This window comes from Platichthys flesus, chromosome 20 (assembly GCF_949316205.1).
Source record: "Platichthys flesus chromosome 20, fPlaFle2.1, whole genome shotgun sequence".
In the NCBI taxonomy this organism is placed as follows: domain Eukaryota; kingdom Metazoa; phylum Chordata; class Actinopteri; order Pleuronectiformes; family Pleuronectidae; genus Platichthys; species Platichthys flesus.
Genome location: NC_084964.1, coordinates 6,811,229 through 6,830,100, shown reverse-complemented (window position 1 = coordinate 6,830,100; position 18,872 = coordinate 6,811,229). Strand labels below are relative to the sequence as shown.

Genomic DNA, 18,872 nt, shown 5'->3' with positions numbered 1-18,872 from the left:
TCTTTACTAACATCTGAAAGTGTGAACCTCATCTTTCACATTTCTGAAATGAAAAAACCACAGACAAGACACATCTTATGGGAACTAAATAAATATCTAAAGTTTGTGTCACCCCATTAATTTGATGTTGAGGTTAGGCACTGAAAAAAGGAACAACTCAGACGTCAGACAGTGTCTTGAGGATTTATCTTCTTTGAACCTGTCTAGTTTCATTTAGTTCATTCTAGTTTCATTGCAATCTTTCCAAAGACTTTTCAAGATATTTTTATCCCAATAGAATAGAAACAAATACATATACAAAATACGTCGAAACAAATAAATGAATATCAAGAAAAAGCACCCTCCCATGATCCGGGACACCGATCCCTACCGAACACCACTGCAGAAGGTCATCGAGGTCAAACAAAAGTGATTTTCAAGCCTCTATAATTGATTGCTTTGTCCCATAACCTCAAGCAGTTAAATATTATTAGAACATAATGTCCAGGTCGCCAGAACCTATGCAGAGGGGAGTTGATATGGTTCCAACAATGGCCAAACCGATTTTTTCACTGCTGTAAGCCAAGCTAATGGTGTTTGTTTTTTAGGCCCTTATATGTCAAGTCATAGAGACCAATGAAGCACAATCTTAACTAAAATGTATTGGGTCCTTCTCTGACCCATACCACATTTTGTGAGAATCGTTGAGTTGCTTCTGAGTGGACTTGCCTACAACCCAACAGACGTGGTGGTTTTCCCCCTGTCCGTTTCTTTAAGTTACTTTCAAGGGACAAAGGTCTGCAATTTAGTTCATTAAATTTTCATTGAGTAAAACTTCATAGCTGGTATAAAAGAGTATTAAAATGTTCTAATTGAGTGTTTGGTTGCGAGGCATATCTTAACCCAAACTGTCCCAGTCGAATGCCGGGCTCAGATCTGGGACATCTCTCCTCCACACAGCAGGTAATGGGCTCTCTCTTATCCAATGATTTTTTCAGATATTTCAGTATGAACAACAGAAGTGGACCAATGGGCCAAAATTCCATAAAGCCATGCTGCTATAGCACTGCTAAAGTAAACCCTCTCAGATGAAATGCAGAGCCCATCTGCAGTCATGGAATAATATGTGATGATTATTCCAGCAAAAATGAATCACACCATTTTACAAAACAGTTTCACACAGGGCATTTCAATAAAAGATAATTGGGAATGCGAAAAAGTCCAAAAAAGAAAAGTGGAAACTCCAGACAGCTTATGATCTTAATTATTGTTTCCCGGCAACATTCTCCATAAGCCTATAGTCACTCATGAGATATGCAAATCTCGCTTTGAATCTGTGATTCATTATAAGATGGATACAGCTGCTCTTACACAAGCATCAGTGGAAGGATTTATTGTGTCCTGTTTGACATATGGAAATTTGTGTCTCTAATGTTTGTTGATTCTTTTCAAAAATAAGACATTGGTTGATTTTTCTTTGTTGGTGTTTTCCTACAACTGTCATGCAAAACTGACCCCAACAAATATGCAACATGGTGTCTCTTTGGAATGTTTCCAGAATCCGGTGTATTGATGTTGTATTAGCATAAAACAGCAGAGATCAATCTCATCAAAGGTAAACATCAGTATTTGATGTCAGTTCCTCAGAATCAAACAGCGAGGGCTTCTTTCTTCAGCTGCCATGTTGCACAGATGCTCAACTAAAAACACAGAAAGGCCTGTTTGTCTTTTAAAAAACAAGAATGTAATGCAGATACAGGAGATGTTACATTTTATTACATGATGTTAAAATGAGATTAAAATCTGCATTTATTTCAACAGTAAATGTTTAAGAGGGCACAAACATACAGTATGTAATGTAGGGGCAGAAAGCAGGGGCAGATCCAAGGGTCAGTGGCACTAGCTGAAATCTGAGGGGCCCCTGAGGTTACCCTGTCCTGTTAGTAATCTTTTTTATTTTATTTCATTTTTTAAACTAGTTACTTAATAACAATATTACCAATAAATATGAAGATATGTTAAGAATGTGTGTTTTATAACTTTGGAATGACTTGTGCACTTAACTGAATTAGGAATTGTAAATGGATGTTGAAGGATGATGGAAGGAAATACTCCTTTGTAAGAATAGAAATCACCAGCTGATAATGTCAAACTCTGCAGGGTTTCTGATTTTGTTTTGCTTTAAGCCCGGCAGGTCCAGTGGAACAGCTCAGAGAACGAATGCTGATAACTGTGGTTTTAATGGGGACCCCTCGGTGTGTTTTTATGAGAGGGAAATACTGGAAAAAACATTATTAGTCATCTTTCTGTGGAAGCAAGATTCTTAAAATGCTTAAAATAGAAAGATTCCCGCACTGATCTATCTCCATTGTCAGTAACAGAGATGGTCATAGTTTGGAGCGTGAGTGCTGGTGATTAAACCGATGCGAATTTATATCACCATCAGATGTTTGTCACGACATCAGTCCGGTGGTGTTTGCAGGATATTCCAAAGGAAGAAAGGCGGGAAACATCAGGGGAAATGTGTGGTGATGAGTCCACAGGTCTAAGGTCAACATGCCTAGGAATTACCACAGAGAGGTGAGCGAAAGCAACAATCCTGGAAACATCCACCGGGAAGAGAAAACGCTCTCCAGAGTCTGTTTCCTGTAAAAACTCAAAAGGAACAAAAAGGTCTGCATGTGCACACACACGTGCACTGAGAAACCAGTGGGGGAAAAGCATGAATTGATACAGATGAAAATAATACCCAAGTGTAAATATAACGAACTGAAGTAAATTACAAAATTAAGAACTGAGTAGCAATAGTAAAAGCACTATGGCTATTGTGAGAGTGGCATGATTGTGTATTGTCTGAATAGAGCCAGTGGAGACTGAAAGGAAATGCTGGGGGGGAGAGGAGGGGGGTGTCCTGCAGTAAAGACTCCAATCTGCTGGAGGTCTGAGGCTTTCTTGCCCATGTAGTTTATGCACTAATCATATGAGTATTGTTATTGTCATTGACATTACAAGTGGTCAGCTTGTGGTACCTGCGACAAAGTCTACACAAAAGGAAGGACACTTTAGTCACGATGCAGCACAACAAAGGAAACCAACTGCCTGGTAGCTTCAGGAAACACCATTCCACTGCAGCTTTTACATCCGTCAAATATTTTAACGAAATCTAAGGTATCAACATTGTGGTTTTATTTTCCGTTTATCTTAATATTTTACATATTTCTATCATTTTTTATTTTTATCCCTTGAATTTACTTCGGTTTTTAATCCTAAGGTATCCTTTTTATTTATTTGATCTCTTTTGATCTGTTTACCTCATTTACTCTGCTCTTTTAAATCTCTTCTGTTTTGCTGTTTCTGAAACTATTTGTTTTAAATAGTTTTCTTTTAATTTAGTCTCTTTGTTGATTTCAATGTCCCTGCACAGCACCTTGAATGTACTACTGTGTTGAAATGTGCATTAGAAATAACACTGCCTTTCCTTGTATGATTTGCGTCAATTACAATATCATTATATTGTAGAGTAACCAGTGTGTAACTATGAATGTAAACACTCAAGCAGAGTTTATGTATTGAGAGTAACAGTGGACCTAAGGACAGAGGTATGTGGATATGTTTATAAAGGGGCACATGGAGAAGTAAGAAGCAAAACAATTTCACATTTAGCTGCAATTTTTCAAAAAGACGTTGTTTGGATAAACTGACCACCTATTATAAAAATAAAAATCTCTCTCTCTATCTCTCTATCTATCTATCTATCTATCTATCTGTGTATATTTAAATATATATACATATACACTTATATATACATATATAATCACTACACAAATGTATATGTATGACTGTGTATTTGTATGTAATCCTACACACACACATCCTGCAATCCTGCACATTATGAGTTTTTGACGTGTCTATCTCTTTATGAATAATCGTGCTCCAACCTGGCTGCAACCACTGTTGCTGTCAAGCGTGTTGACCAATAGACTGCAAGGAAGGGCGGGGCCTCTACTGTCATAGACACGTGTACCGGGAAGTAGGAAGTAAATACAGCAGCATTCGAGGTGCCAGTGGAGAGAAGTGAGTAAAACTGATCTTACTCCAAAAATGACCACTTACACCGAGTCAGGGTGAAAGAGAAGGAAGCCGAATTAACGTATGACGTCTCTTAATGTCACCAACAGCGCTGAAGTGAAAGATAACCGCGTTATTTCAAATTTCAAGACGAGCAGGTGTAAGGAATTAGCCGGTTGGCTTTAATTTACAAGTTAGTCACGTTAACTGCCTGGAGATATTACGTCTTACGTGTGGGTTTGTGTGTCGGTGTGTTTTGCTTGTGTTTGTGCGTGCACGCGTGGGTGCGTGCGTGCCTGTGTGTGGCTCAGAAATCTAGCTGCACTTCAGCTACTCTCTATAAATGTCAGTTAAATATTAGTCTCCATTACGCACACACACTTAACAAGTGTTGTAACTATGAATATGAAGTTAATGTAGATTCAGTAAAACATAAGATGGAAACACTCAAGCAGAGTTGAAGTAGTGACAGAAGCAGTGGACCTAAGGACTGAGGTATGTGGTTCTGTTTACAAAGGGTCACATGCTGAAATAAGCAGCAAAAGTTTTCCACATGTAGCTACAATTTTTCAAAAAGACATTGTTTGTATAAACCGACCACCTATTATAAAATACACACACACCCACACACATCCTTGTAACACACACACACAAGTGTTAGTGAGTCATTCCTGCCATAAGAAGTTGTCAATACATCTTAAAGGCTTCCAGTGCTGCTGCCTGGTGAATATTCCCTTTGAATGTTTTTTTGATTCACATGCTGATGAAAATGTCATTTGCATGGTAACATGAAAGCTGCTCCCCACAGCGTACGCTGCTTAATAATTACACCACTCATAAACAGTTAACTGTTTTTGTCCTCTACCTAGGAATGTGAAGGCCTGACAGTCAGAGCTGCTTTCAAGTGAAGCCATGTCGCTTCTGATGTGCTCTGAATCACTGAGATAGTCCTGAGGCGCCTTCACTTAGTCTAATTTCAGAAGTAAATCCTAATGTTTCAAGCAAAGCCACACCAAAAATAAACTGGAAAATCAAACCGCACAGGAGGGACAGGTTTGCTAATGGTTTGACCTTCTCTAAGTGGGTTTAATGAGAGAAGAGATTTCGAGAGTGACGTCATTTTGAAAGTCACTACAAAAGTCATTATTTGGGACAATTTACAAGCGAAAATAATTCTGTCGTAAAATGTAATCTAGCAGTCCAGTCAGTCTAGGTGTGATCACAGGGGCCTCTTTGAGTTTAAGTGAGTTTATATCTGTCTGTGAAACTGCCACTTAAATTGTGTTTTGCTGTATTGTGGTTACACAATAGTATTCAAAGCACATACTGCACATTTCTGTCCGGTGCCTTTTTACATCGAAGAACATGAAGTATAAGCTTTTCTTTCCTACAGTATTATCTGCTGTGTAATTTCTGGGCGGGCCTCAACAGGTCCGTCCACACAGATGCAAGTGAATAAAGTCTTGGATATTAACATCCTGAGCAAACAGGATTTGACGCTCGTTTCTGTTCTGTAAGCGGAAACAAACACAGGCAGTTGTGTGCTGTATTACTTATGTGAGGGCTTAAAGGCAAACATATTGATTCAAGACAAGTCGGTTGAAGCACACGTACTACTTGTCGATACGTATTGGGCACCAAAGACATAAGCTTCCTCAAAGTGCTGTGGTTATGTTGCTATTAAATGTCAAATTTAGCATCAATGGCAGCATCAACATGGGACAATATTTACTTAGCTCCTAGGACTAATTCAAGAAGGAGTGGTTTCTGTAAGCTTTTAATCCACCTAATGTTTTCCATAAAAATATTTGCAACCTCTTCCAGTGCAAACTGAATGCAAGAGGATAACTTGAGTGTGTGTCTGTTGTGTGTCCAGGTCTGGCGCCATGCTTGAAGGCTACAGCCCTGTGACCCAGGCCCTGCTGGGGACTCTGTTCACCTGGGGTCTGACCGCCGCCGGAGCCGCCCTGGTGTTCGTCTTCTCCAGCCGCCAGGTACCATATCCTGACCTTCAGGAAACACCTCACACACTTTTAAATGGGTTATTTTTCTGTACTGGGGGATATACCTATGCTAGACGATAACTTGTGTATGGACGAGTAGTAACAGCATAATTGAGCATTTGAAGAAAATGATAATGATTTATCACTATGGTAAGGATGTTGATTTATCACATTTACACCGGTGAAGACTTTGACACCATTATAATAATTATAATTATGAGGCTTCATCACATTAGCTTGGCTAGCTGCTTTCTCCATGATTTCAGTCATAATGCTTAAGCTAAGCTAACTGTTTCCTAGCTTTACATTTCAATGACAGATGCTGGGAGAGTGGTATTCTATCTTCTGCTTTATCACTTGGGGAGAATACACATAAGCGTATTTCCTATTTATGCAAACTGATTCTTTAATGTGGTTTTCTTTATGCTACATCACAGCCCTTAAATAATGCATTCAGTTACGATTCATTTACCAGTGAATAATCATTTCCCAGATGTGAACAGCACAAACAAAAAGCATATTTTATTTATGTTGGCTTGATTTGTTTTCAGATGCGCAAAGCCATTCAGCAGCTGTTGATTTGAGCTTTGGACTTTTGACAGCGTTAAATACCGAAACATGAAATCCCTGGACTGACAGAATGTTTTTCCTCATAGATTATACTTTTATGTTAACTTTGAACGTCCAACTCTCAGGACATGTTGCCTGTTTTCCAGTCCAAGTTAACGGTAAAGTGATCTATGGACGTTCCAGATGCTACACTTTCAGTGTTGGAGGATATCGATTTAACTGACTTGTAAACAATCCGTCTTTTTGTCTGCCCTTTTCAGAAGCGCATCTTGGATGGAAGTTTAGGCTTTGCAGCTGGGGTGAGTTTGATTTTTTTTCTGAATTTTTTATTTTTTTTCTGAATTTTTTATTTTTTTTCTTACTGAGACACACACATACACACACATAATTTACGACCTGTAGGAAGATGCTGCAGGAGATGCTGAAGACTTTTTGGACATTTCCCATTGGCAGGCTGACTGTCCTCCAGAGAAATCTGGCCTGACACGTTCAGATGCCACGTTTATTCATAAAAGTTGAAGTTAAGTGTTCCCCTGAAGGAGAACTTTGCCTTATCATGTCTAAAGAGGTATAATGCTGCAATAGAAAAACATCCCCTAAACCCGCCATCTGACTCTTACAATTACATTTGTTTGATTTCCCTCAGGGGAATCTGTACACAGCCAATGCTCATCAAGTGTCTCAGAGAAGAAATTCAGTAGGAAATCTGAGCTGGCAGTGAAGTGTGAAGTCTCAGGGTGACGTCTATTTAAATAACAAAATTCCTTTTTCCAGCTTTATAAACCCATGAAATTTGCCTTGCATCATATCTCCTTTGGGATTTAGCAGAGCTGCAGTGATGGTGTTCAACTACTATTGCTAATCACAGGAGGGAAATGATAAACATGCACAAATTAATTTGATCTGAGATGCAGAGCCTTTATGAATGTGCATGATTTGACTTTCTTGACACTGCATCGCAATGAGCTGTTAACATATTAAATATTTCCCCCTGTTTAAGCTCTTTAGCTCTGAAATGCTTTAGTGTATTTCAGTCAGAAAACTCACTGTCGCACATTTATTGCAGCATTACAACAGGTTTAGTGTTTGGCGTCTATGCTCCAACTTAATCAGTCCCCCATATGGTTACACAGGAATGATGGGAGTGATTAGCAAATACTTGTAACCCCCTGTTGGAGCCTACAGGTGGATGTTGGGGTGGTGGAGGGGCTGAAGCAACTGGTGGTAATACTGCAGCAGCAGTGCAAGCAAGAGGGGTTGATGGGAAATGTCTCTCTGGTTAAATAGACCACCTGATATGGTGGGTTTGTAAAAATTCAGCCTTTCACAGACAATCTGGTCTAGCATTTCCGTTTGCAGATATATGCGCAGAAATGAAAATCGTTATTTTCAAGATTTTGCAGATGGGCATTTATGTTTATATTTTACACTGAAATATGTTCATGTTTTTATTCAGGTGTTTTTTTTAATATTTGGTTTGGGTTTTAGTTAGTGTTCATGGTTAATCTGTAAAATATTAGGCCTCTATTACATTTCTTTGTCATAAAGGTGTGATATTAACCTATTTGGAATCATTGCTAATTTTAGCTTTGTGCCAATTTAACGGTAATGAATCTTCTGCTTTGTCTTGAAATCGTGGAGACTGAACCCAGTTGTGGTTAAAGGGAACCAATAATGAGCTGAAATGAGATGCTTAAAGGCTTTGTGGAGCTGAGGTGAACTGTAGGGTCAGGTGATGTGTTTGTTTGTTTTTAAACTATGAGCCACCCCCTTTTTCACATTACACCTTTGATTCAAAGACAATATATATATGATGAATATTGCAGTGTTAACTATATTCAAGCCTATTAAACATCTCTGCACACAGAGAGACACGAGTTTGTATGGCCCCTAACAGACAATGTTAATATTGTAGCCAAGGCTTGTTTATATTTAAGGTGTTGGCTAGAGGATTTCGATGTTGTGGTTAATCACCAATGATTTAGTTGTAATATCTTTGTTGGTAGAGTCTACAAGTTCAAGTACATTTCTAATCTTTGGTAAATACATTTATTTTCTGAGGAGAACTTTAACAAATTGTAGTCCTGAATGGAAAATTAATTAAGATTCTCAGTGGTGATTCTGAGCTTGTTAATTATTACAAGCCCTGATAAGTGATTTGAAAAGACTCATGTCAAAAGATTCGAAATTGTCCACGTTTCCCTGAGAATGAGAGAGGAAAGGAAAGATTAATCTAATCTCCATCACTTCCTTATCTCAATTTTCCCTGGTCTGGTTTTAATGTTTTCAACCCTGGCGATAATTATATATTTTACATTCAAATGAAACATGATATAGACAGATAACAGCTTTGCTCTTATAAATTGCACACAGGATCTTTCTGAAATATATTTTTTATTAACTTAGTTGTTTAAAATGAACAAAATCAATTATAGACACATTTCAGCCTTTTGTTGGGATTTTAATAATATGCTTTAATAGTAATTCATTTCTGTTTAAGTTTTAACTCTTATTATAATTATGTTGATAGTATGAGAGGATTTTCCCACCCGATAGTCTGAACCAAGGCTCATGTTTGTTTACATTTGATCAGGTTAGTTTTGGTTTCAAATGGTTATTTAGGGAGTGGATTAAAGACTTTTGTATCTATGTATCGGGTGTTAACATAAATTCGTTTTTAAAGGGGATTCGGCAATTGTAATCATTAACTTTTTTAAATAAGGGATATATAATAACTATATGTTTTTAGACTGCAAACTGTCAGAACCATGGTTTGATCCAGACACAGACCACCTCCTTTGCTTTGACAAAATTTTGGTGAGCTCATCTGGACCTGGAGACCTGGAATTTTATTTCAGACTAAACAAAAAAAAGTCAAAAGGCCGAAACCCAACGAGACAGTTGTTAAAGCACCCTGAGTTAGTAGCTGGTGATGCACTTGGCGGTACTTCCTATGAATTTTTTTCCTACCTTGGCTCGACAAAAAACTCAAAAGCACAGGAAGTGATTCTACTTGGAAAAAGAGGGATTTGTTATTCCTATTTGGAAAAAGAAGTCTGCTGTGGTAATACATATTATATGAGAGACAGAGTTTGGTTGCTAAAATGGTGCCAACTGTTGAAATTCTGTGGTTGTTGAGTGTATAGTGCAGGATCAGCAGTCCCTCACGGTCACAAATGTTGTGTCTGTGCCAAGTGGAAATAACTGCACTTTCTTTACTGGACAAATTCTACTAAAGTCATATCATCAAAAAAATACCTTAGGGGGTTTGGTTCTGATGGAAATAGGGGGCAGGGTTCTCCATTTATGCCATTTCTAAAAAAGAATGTCCTGACTAGCCTTTGGATTACCATTAGGCCTCAGATGGAGAGTGATAAAAGGTCGATCCGACAGTGGGAACCAGGTTGTAAAAGAGAGGCAGTTGCAGAGGGAGGGAATGTTCAACAGCAAGTGGTGTTGCTACTTTCAGACCTGGATAATAGTCAGCAGAAATACTTCACATCACTCCAGCCCTCATATAATTTGCTTTTATTGAGCAAAGGTAATACCAAAATTCACAGTTTCACTTCCCTTGCTCTGAAATTTCAGAGGGAAGTTTCACCTGAGGAAGGATTAGGAAAGAAAGATGAAAAAAGAAAGAGTTTTGAAGTTTGAGTGGCAGCTGGCTGCACAAGTATTTTACCATCTTTAAATTCTCTTTTTTTGGAATTGCCCTGAATTTAAACATAGAGAAAAGGTAATATGACAATACAAATGTTACGGTCATGACTTTTCGTAATTTCAAATTTGCCTCAGTTTTTTTCAGTTTTATATGGTGTATGGCGCTAAATACTATAATACCCATCAGTCCCTTAGCTGTCAATGCTTCGACCAAGAGGTTAACCGAGGGTGAATCAGAGCTGTAGAGCTCAACAGTATGGCTCTGTAAAGTTAAACATTTTCTGAACAGAGATATTGATTATCAGCCATAGGTTGAATGATCAACTACATTTCAAGAAGCTTTGGAGAAAGACTACACTACCCTTTATCCTTGGGTGTAGTGAGGGGATTATTTGCAATGGTGGATGGGATGCGTAGTTCCTTCACCCATGAAATAATAATTATGTACACAGTCTTGTGTTCACTTTCTGCATGATTCAACTAATGACAGAGAAGGTGAAGTTGAACTGGTCAAAATACTGCAAATGGTTCTTTACACAACAGAAATTGAACCTGTTTGATCGGATGCTTCCCATCAAAATACACATTGGGAGACATATTTAAATCCTCTCCTTATATGTTTATGAACACATGATTGTATTCGTGACTTTTCCTCAGAGAACCTTTTATTCTCTAATGCAGCTGGTAATCTTTTGAGCTGATGGTTCACTCAGAAGAAAATTACAGTTATTATACTAAGTTAATTATTGTGCCCTTATTTTGCAGTACAATAATTATACGTTCATCTTAGTACTATCAATAACAGTAATTATACTAGGTTTACTGACTGATCGAGTATTAATCCACCAAAATTATCACTGGTGATTCGACCAATAGAGTTTTATGTCTCCATCTTCAGCATTCACACTAACTGCTCTGCTAACTGTCGATTATTTATTTATTTCTAGAGCTCTGGACAACTGGATTGGGTGATGGGGGTAAAAAGTGGATTCAAATTAGAATCAAAATTTTTATTTTAAACCATTTTGAATGAAATCACAGGACTCGGCACAACAGATATGCAGTATACAATGCACCCAAACCATAATCATCCTGTAGTTTTTACTAAGCTTACTAATGAGCATTTGGAGATGCAGGTAAAGTATTGATATGATATGCCATCTCCCAAGGACTTGGAGCGAAGTGAGACGCCAAAGTTCTGATGTAGACTGGATTCGGTCCAGTCTACATCCAGGACATGGTCAAACGTTACACCCCACCCCGTTCACTCCGCTCTGCTTCGGCTAATCGGCTCGTTGCTCCTTCACTGCGAGCTAAACACTCAACAAAAACACGACTGTTTGTCATCCTGGCTCCTCAATGGTGGAATGAGCTCCCCATTGACATCCGGACATCAGAAAGTTTACACATCTTCCGCCAAAAACTAAAAACATACCTCTTCCGACTTTACCTTGAATAAAAAAAAATACTACTAACAACTTTTGAAACTAACACTTAGCACTTAAATGGCACTTACTTATAGCACTTTGTAGTTTTGCTTTATTTTGAAGAAATTGTACTTTCTTGATTCTTGTCGTCCTTGGTATGTACCCTCGGGTTTGAATGCACTTATTGTAAGTCGCTTTGGATAAAAGCGTCAGCTAAATGAAATGTAATATAATGTAATGTAACTTGACAGAAGTGAAGAACATTTCTTTGCCCAGCCGATCTGTTTTTATTTCAAGTGAGCTGTGCCTGTACAATGCTGTGCTGATAACCATGGTAACAATATGGCAGCGGTAAATAATCCTTCCACTGCTGGAGACCTAACACCCTGCTTGAGACCAGAACACACTCTGATGTACATCACACTTTACTGTCATTACTCTCCTACAGGCAAAACAATCCATAACATGCTTCCAAATTATTGCATTTCACTTTTCATATAGAAGAAAATTGACATTTTGTAATGGTTTTTGATGTGGAAAGAAAAATTTGAACTAACACAAAACACTGTAAAAACACGTGCAGCCTGTGCCCCTTTCTCTTTTTATAGAGTCAATAAACTGACTTGATTCTGAATCAAATCCCAAAGATATTGGGATGTCTTTCCCATGTCAAAATGTCTAAACACTGAAGAAACACTGGAGGTATGATTTACCCCTGCTGTGATAAGTACGAATCACTCATTGAGTTGCCTAAATATTTACAAGAACCCCAATGAGTTGGCCAGAATGTCTGATGACGTAACACACTTTTTAAATATTTGCAGAAGGCTGACATGCGAGGGTAGGGTAATTCCATTCTAATCCCCTCACATCTGTAAGTCCTCACTCTGACTTGTCTGTACAATATGTGCACATTGCATTCAGGGTTCAATCATGTACAGTAAGCACATGGTCCTACAATTTATAGAAACATCTTTTTGAAAGTCAAATTTAACTGCAGGCTGAATATTGAGTTGACTCATGAAGACCATGACTGTAATGTAAAGAATAATTGTTAGTCAAGGAGGGGGCTCATTGCAGTAAACCTGTCGCAGCTCATTTCAGGGACAGGCTTGTTGCAATGCACTTAACTCAAATATTACAGAGGCAAGGACAAGGGGAGAGAATTTAAAATCGACCTAACAAGTAGAGACAGAAACAATGTGCTGGACGTTATAACACACAAATAATTGCAATCTTTTGTGTTTTTAGTGAACACGCCCATTAGACAAGGTGCACACTACAGTTCCGAGCGATACTTTTTACCTGTGCCAACAAGGTGAGATTGTTGGTTGGTTTGTTTGTTTTTTCTAGCAGTATAATGCAAAAAACTTCTGAATAGATTTCCACAAAACCTGGTAGAAGGATGAGACAAGAGAACCGCTCACATAAGATAATGGATCTTGATGGAAAAAAAAATGCCATATTCGAGGAACTTATAATTATGAGTGTGCAATTTGGTGCAGCTTGATTGAATTTAAAGAGACTGTTGGGCCGGAGGGCTGCGCTCAAATGAGGGCCATTGCAGTTATTTTTTGCGATCATTGGCTTTGTCTGAGGGGATCTGCCGTGGATACCATGCTCCATGCTTTCATGATATGTGTGTCATGAAACTCATGAAAAGAGTTGTGAACCGGTTCAAATTATTCCTTTCTGACATTCTCTACTACTCTGTGCTACCGTTTGTGGGTTGATGAATATCTATAATTTTCCACTTTTCATTAAAATGAACAGTTCTTGTATTCAATGCATGGTTTCACATCAGCATATCCTTCTTGTGAATGGCAAACTGAAAGGTTCATGTTTTAATCATTGCAATACATGGTTGAATCTATATTTAGTGCATGTTCGAATCCTTTTTTGTCAGTTGAACATCAGACAGAAAGGGTCGCTGTGCCAGGTGCTCATTCAAACAGGTTGTACATTATTAATCACGGATGTATTTCGTGCAGTACATGCATTAAATCTAACAGAGTGCCATCTTTCATTCTGTTAAAAGCCAGATTTCCACTAAATTGACAGATTCAGCATGTAGTGAGAAGAAATAGATCTCATCTTGCACTGATTGAAAGTGTGTGAGCAGACTATCTCTGTCTGTAACAAGCTAATGTTGGCTCATATTATTGTCTTAGAAATTGTTGGGCAGGTCCATGAGCATTCAGATGGCTGCAAGTGCATTCAATACAAATATATAACAATGTCGGCACTGAATAGGAAAGTGACAACTGCACCAGTGTGAAACATTCAAGATCACTTGAGTCATGATTTGTGTAAAGTAAGTCATCATCATTATGTTAGGGTGTTTCTTAGAAGTCAAAGATCCGCTAACACACAGCTCAAATCTCATTTTGTTGACTAGACTTAAAGTGTGACAACTCCACTTAACATCTGATGTTGTTCGGTTCACATACATTTGAATATTTACTATGTTTGTTACCTCCGCCAAGGAGGTAATGTTTTTATCCTTGTCTCTTTGTTCGTTGACTGGTTAAACAGATTTGTACAAAACCCGGTGGAAGGATGCGTTATGGGTCATCAACGACCCCATTACATTTTGGTTTGGATGTGGATCTAATTCCTTGATAAGAAACGGGACTGATATCGACGAGTGTTAACAACTTTGGTGCAGCTTGAATACATTTCAAGGGACTGTTTGGCCTTGCTGGAGGTATATGCTCTACTTAGTGCCAGTTTAAATAAATTTGAATTATGCTATGTTTCAATGTGTACAAGAACTATACAGTGATTTTTGTGGTTTTTGATTGTAACCGACATGAAGGTCTTTCAAATTATGTGTGAGAAATCTCAATATTTTTTAGGTTATTCCTGGGAGTTCATTTACATGCGTTTGGAAAAGTTGTTTTTACAAGTTATGTACACACAAACGCACACACACACAGCGCAGTACCTTCAAGGTGAACTTGTGCCACAGAATATACAGTTCCCAACAGTAGAGTCATTTTCAGGTCCAGCACAATAATGTAAGGTTTAACATGGGAGAAATCAATTTTGTGTGTGTGTGGGGGCTTCATGGCCTGAATGCGTCATACTTTTGCATCTCATCTGATTCAGACGCCAGCCTGTTCCCATGCTTTGCATCTGCTGTCCCCCTAAATCGAAGCACACACTCTTTATCATAGCAAAAAATTGCATCATGCTTCATGGCGTCATAGTCTGTGTGACCCTATGTGAAAAATACAAAATAAATCCCCTTATTTCTTTGATTTTATATCTCTACCTCTTCTTCTTCCAGGCCCACCTCTTTTTGCATATTTTAAGTAATGATGCTGGTAATTCCTGGACAGGAGTGTTAGAGACATAGAGGCATTGATGAGCAACATTTAAGCTCAATCTTCTGTCTCTTGAAGTTATCACGCAGAACATTTACGTTTGTATTTCATCTGTTTAGGGCTCATTAGATATAACACAGCAGTAATTCATCCGCAGACAGTTTATAATGCCGTCTCCAGCTGTCTTGCACGAGTTACACTCATGCATTAAACATTTTCATTGGCCAATTAGTTTTCACTGCTGTGTATGAACGTCACACTACCTGCAGCACTGGAACCAAACCGACTATTTCCAGTGAATGAAATCCAGCCTGTAATACATTTCCTTCAGAATATACTGACCAATGTAAACCACTTGTTTACAGTAATGAACAGAATTTGTAAGAAACAGTAGATGTTTCCAGCACTGGAGATGTGAGTAAAATGGCAGTGGCACTGTGTTTCGTGCCGTTAAAAGTAGTGAAAATGTTAAACCAGCAGTGTCAACAAACACTGCTCTAGAGGTCTACACCCCACAATTACAGTAAAACCAAGGTCATAAGTTCTTCCCTGCTCCTATTTAAACAGCCTCAGAGGAGAAAATGCTTCTTCAACTTTCCAAAAGATAAAAAAAAATACACGTCTGCTTCATTTAGAGGGGAGAGGGGTTCTGCATTTGTTTGTAAGCAGGATTACGCAAAAAAATTGAAGTCAAATGTTGATGTCACTCGCTACAGATTCAGGTTACGTACACAGTGAAAGACCCGTGATAGAGAACTGCATTGCATGCCTTTGAGACCAGTGAATTAAAATGTGATTTCATCAGGACACTTAGCCTTGGCAGAGGTTTGGGCTCTCCAAGTACCCTTCTAGTGCTGAATATGTATCAAGAACATTTTCTCATAGCGTGGGATGTTATAAAAGAGCGTGTATTGCCAGATAAAGCTTGACCACGGCACATACAGAATTCTATAAATTCCTTGGGGTGACATGTGTGGAAAAACATCTGATAGAAAATCTGTGTTTTCAAGAAGTCTCATAATTGCATTGGTCCGGACACAGTTTTATCAAATTAATACCAGAACCGTAACATGATGTGTCTCCACTGTGAGGACATCACAAAGTGTCACATAAATATGTGTGTAATGCGTGAGTCACATTAACATAAAAACATACAAATATACAGGGATTCTGGCAGAACAAATATGCTGTAGTATAGGTAGAAGGAGTGGAAGACAAAAACATGGAGTGTGTCAACAGCAGTTGATTGATTGTTGTGGATTGATGTTAGTTGTAATCTATGTATATCTCCTCAGGTGGTTTTACTTATATGTGGATGAGATGGTGACACATAATCTACATGATAGCTGAGTAAAAAATTCACTGGTCTCATGATGTGGGGTAAAGCTCCAGTCAGAAAACCATTAACGTGTGGTGATTTAGGGTTCACAGTTCCTCAAGCAAGAAACTGAACCAAAATTCCTCAAGCTAGTCAGGCATGGTGGCTTGCTAACGTGTGTGCGTCGGAGTGTGCTTTTTTTTTTGTGTGTTACTGCAACAAGGTACTGATTCGAGAGCAGCCTGCAGTCAGACAATAGTTTCATTGAATTTGACATTTCCATTATGTCTTCATGGAAATCATACACTCCATTCAAAGTAAGCTTCTTACACAACTGTCACGTCTTCCTCTCACGAAAGACAAGTCACACCAAGTCATTTTACAAGCTTATATGAAGCTCAAACACTGTCCTTCTCGAAATGCATTCTGTGCTTCTGTTTCCCTCACTGCTAAAAAACACATCAATATTAAGACCTATAATTAAAAAAAACATCGATGTAATTTACTCCAAAGAAACGGTTTCTTCTTGCCGAGAGCGTTTGTAATGTTCGTCAGCCTGTTGAGCCACTTCTCTGAATGCCCTTGCATACTGACATTTAAGTTTAATTCAAAATTTATTTAAATTCATGTGCTGAGGCACAGCAAGTGGTGTTTGTTATGTTCAAACCTTGATATCCAGTGTTAAGGAGAGGGATTCGCCAACAGGATTTTTTTTATTTTTATTTTTTGTGTGTTATCTTTCTTGGATTTCAGCTTTCGAAGGTCTCATCAATGAATACACTGGGTGCACAGCAGCTGAGCTTGAAGGAGCTGGAGCAGAGGTCCAGGCATTTGTCCATATGGATTTTACTTCTGTTGCTGTGACGCTGCCAGATCCAGTACATGTTGTGTTCTTGAAGAATAGGCGTTGGCATCCTGAGGGTTAGACAGTACCTATTGGAAATACTTAACAAGAGCTGCATGCGGCTTTTGCCACGTGGTCTCTCACTGTGTGAAAATGTGGATGCAAACAGAATAGAATGTTTTGTGTATTCGAAATGAAATCATTGCATTATTACTTTTTAAAAACCCTTTGAAAGAGCTCATTTAATAATATTGTAACAACAGACACTCTGCCTTCAGATTATGAAGAGTTATAGAGGATAACGAGGACTTTTCAAAATCTATGTTACAAAATGCTTTGCAATGGCAGCAAAATAAAACAGGGTAGCCATAAAATCATCAGAAAATAAAATCATAATTTTAAATAGAGCAAGTAAAACAATTTGATGCATGAAAAACCAATAAGGTATGACCTGTTTGTTGGTTAATGTTCTTTGTGAGGAAATGTAGGCTTTACCTTAATATCAATATTCTTCTCTCACCCTCTCTCACTGCATATCTAGAATTTCTAATGAATTTCTTTATCCTAAGTCCCAAGTAGCATTCACTCCTGTCTGATTGCCTGCAGCGTTGAGTGGCTACATAACAAGTTGTTGAGGGAAAGCAGGACACGTGTGTTGATGAAGCAATCGCACCACACCAGCACGGAAAGTGTGAGATAGTGTGCACAGGGTTATTGATGGGAAATCTGTTTTTACATGCCCATGATGCAGCGTGTTTTATGATGGGTGCTAATTTCTGTTGTGTTTTTCTCAATTGTTTGGTAAAGAAATTTTCTTATTTTGCATCTGTCTTGTATTCTGGTTGATAAAATTGAATACATTTTCTGTTTCATCAAAATGACATATTGCTGTGGTAACTGCTGTAAGTCAATATTAGACATACATTTATCCTTGAACGATGTAGAGCTTCAGGCTTTTTATAGTATACTTGAACAGCCCTGTGGCATAATGTTCTGCAACTGGAAAACAGGCTGAATGTCACTGATGAATTAGTATTCAGAGATTGAAACCAAGCACTAATTCATATCCCCACTGGCAAGAGCGCAGGCCTGTGAGAATGGCAGCGTAGCTTCCACAAACCCTTCTCTGAGCTGTTTGACTTCAACGCTCAAGTGTAGCACCTTTACACCCAAGCTATCGTAGCTGCCAGGCTAAAGATAAGGTTGTGAGTGATGGCTTTAATTCTAAACTGTGGGTTTTGCTTGTATTATTAAACTGGGCAATACTTGCATTTGCTCTGCAGTTCAGGACTATTGAAGACATCGTAGCCACTTAAACTTAAGAATACCCAGTTTTGGTCTGGTTTGGAAGGATTGCAATCAAATCTTATGATTCATGTTCCCCAAAGGATAATTCTCTTGCTTTATTACTTAAAAAAATAAGGGCAAAGTATAAAATAAAACAGGACTTAATCAGTATTAAAGTGGTATATGTCCAATTATTGATTTAAGTATTTGCTCTATATGCAGAGAAAAGCTTTAACTGCTTTACTGATAATATATTTCCTGTACTGTTATCTCTTCTATTTTTATGGAAACAGTACTCAGCACTCAGGTTACAGCTGAAAGGCTAGAATGCAAATTAATTTGATCAACAAGTACTCATTAAGCAGTCTTACTATAGAAATACTAAAC

The 18,872-nt window shown here is 38.2% G+C and overlaps 1 protein-coding gene across 2 annotated transcripts in view; it reads left to right on the top strand.

Moving 5' to 3' along the window:
- Window positions 1-4,000: 4,000 nt before the first annotated feature.
- The window catches only part of LOC133976239 (zinc transporter ZIP11-like), a 114,541-nt gene continuing 99,669 nt past the window's right edge, over window positions 4,001-18,872 (top strand). For both annotated transcript variants that reach the window (XM_062414390.1, XM_062414389.1), the window contains exons 1-3: window positions 4,001-4,053; window positions 5,924-6,041; window positions 6,881-6,919. In XM_062414390.1, coding sequence (XP_062270374.1) covers window positions 5,934-6,041; window positions 6,881-6,919 — 147 coding nt within the window. In that variant the 5' untranslated portion in view covers window positions 4,001-4,053; window positions 5,924-5,933. The remainder of the gene's footprint in view (window positions 4,054-5,923; window positions 6,042-6,880; window positions 6,920-18,872) is intronic.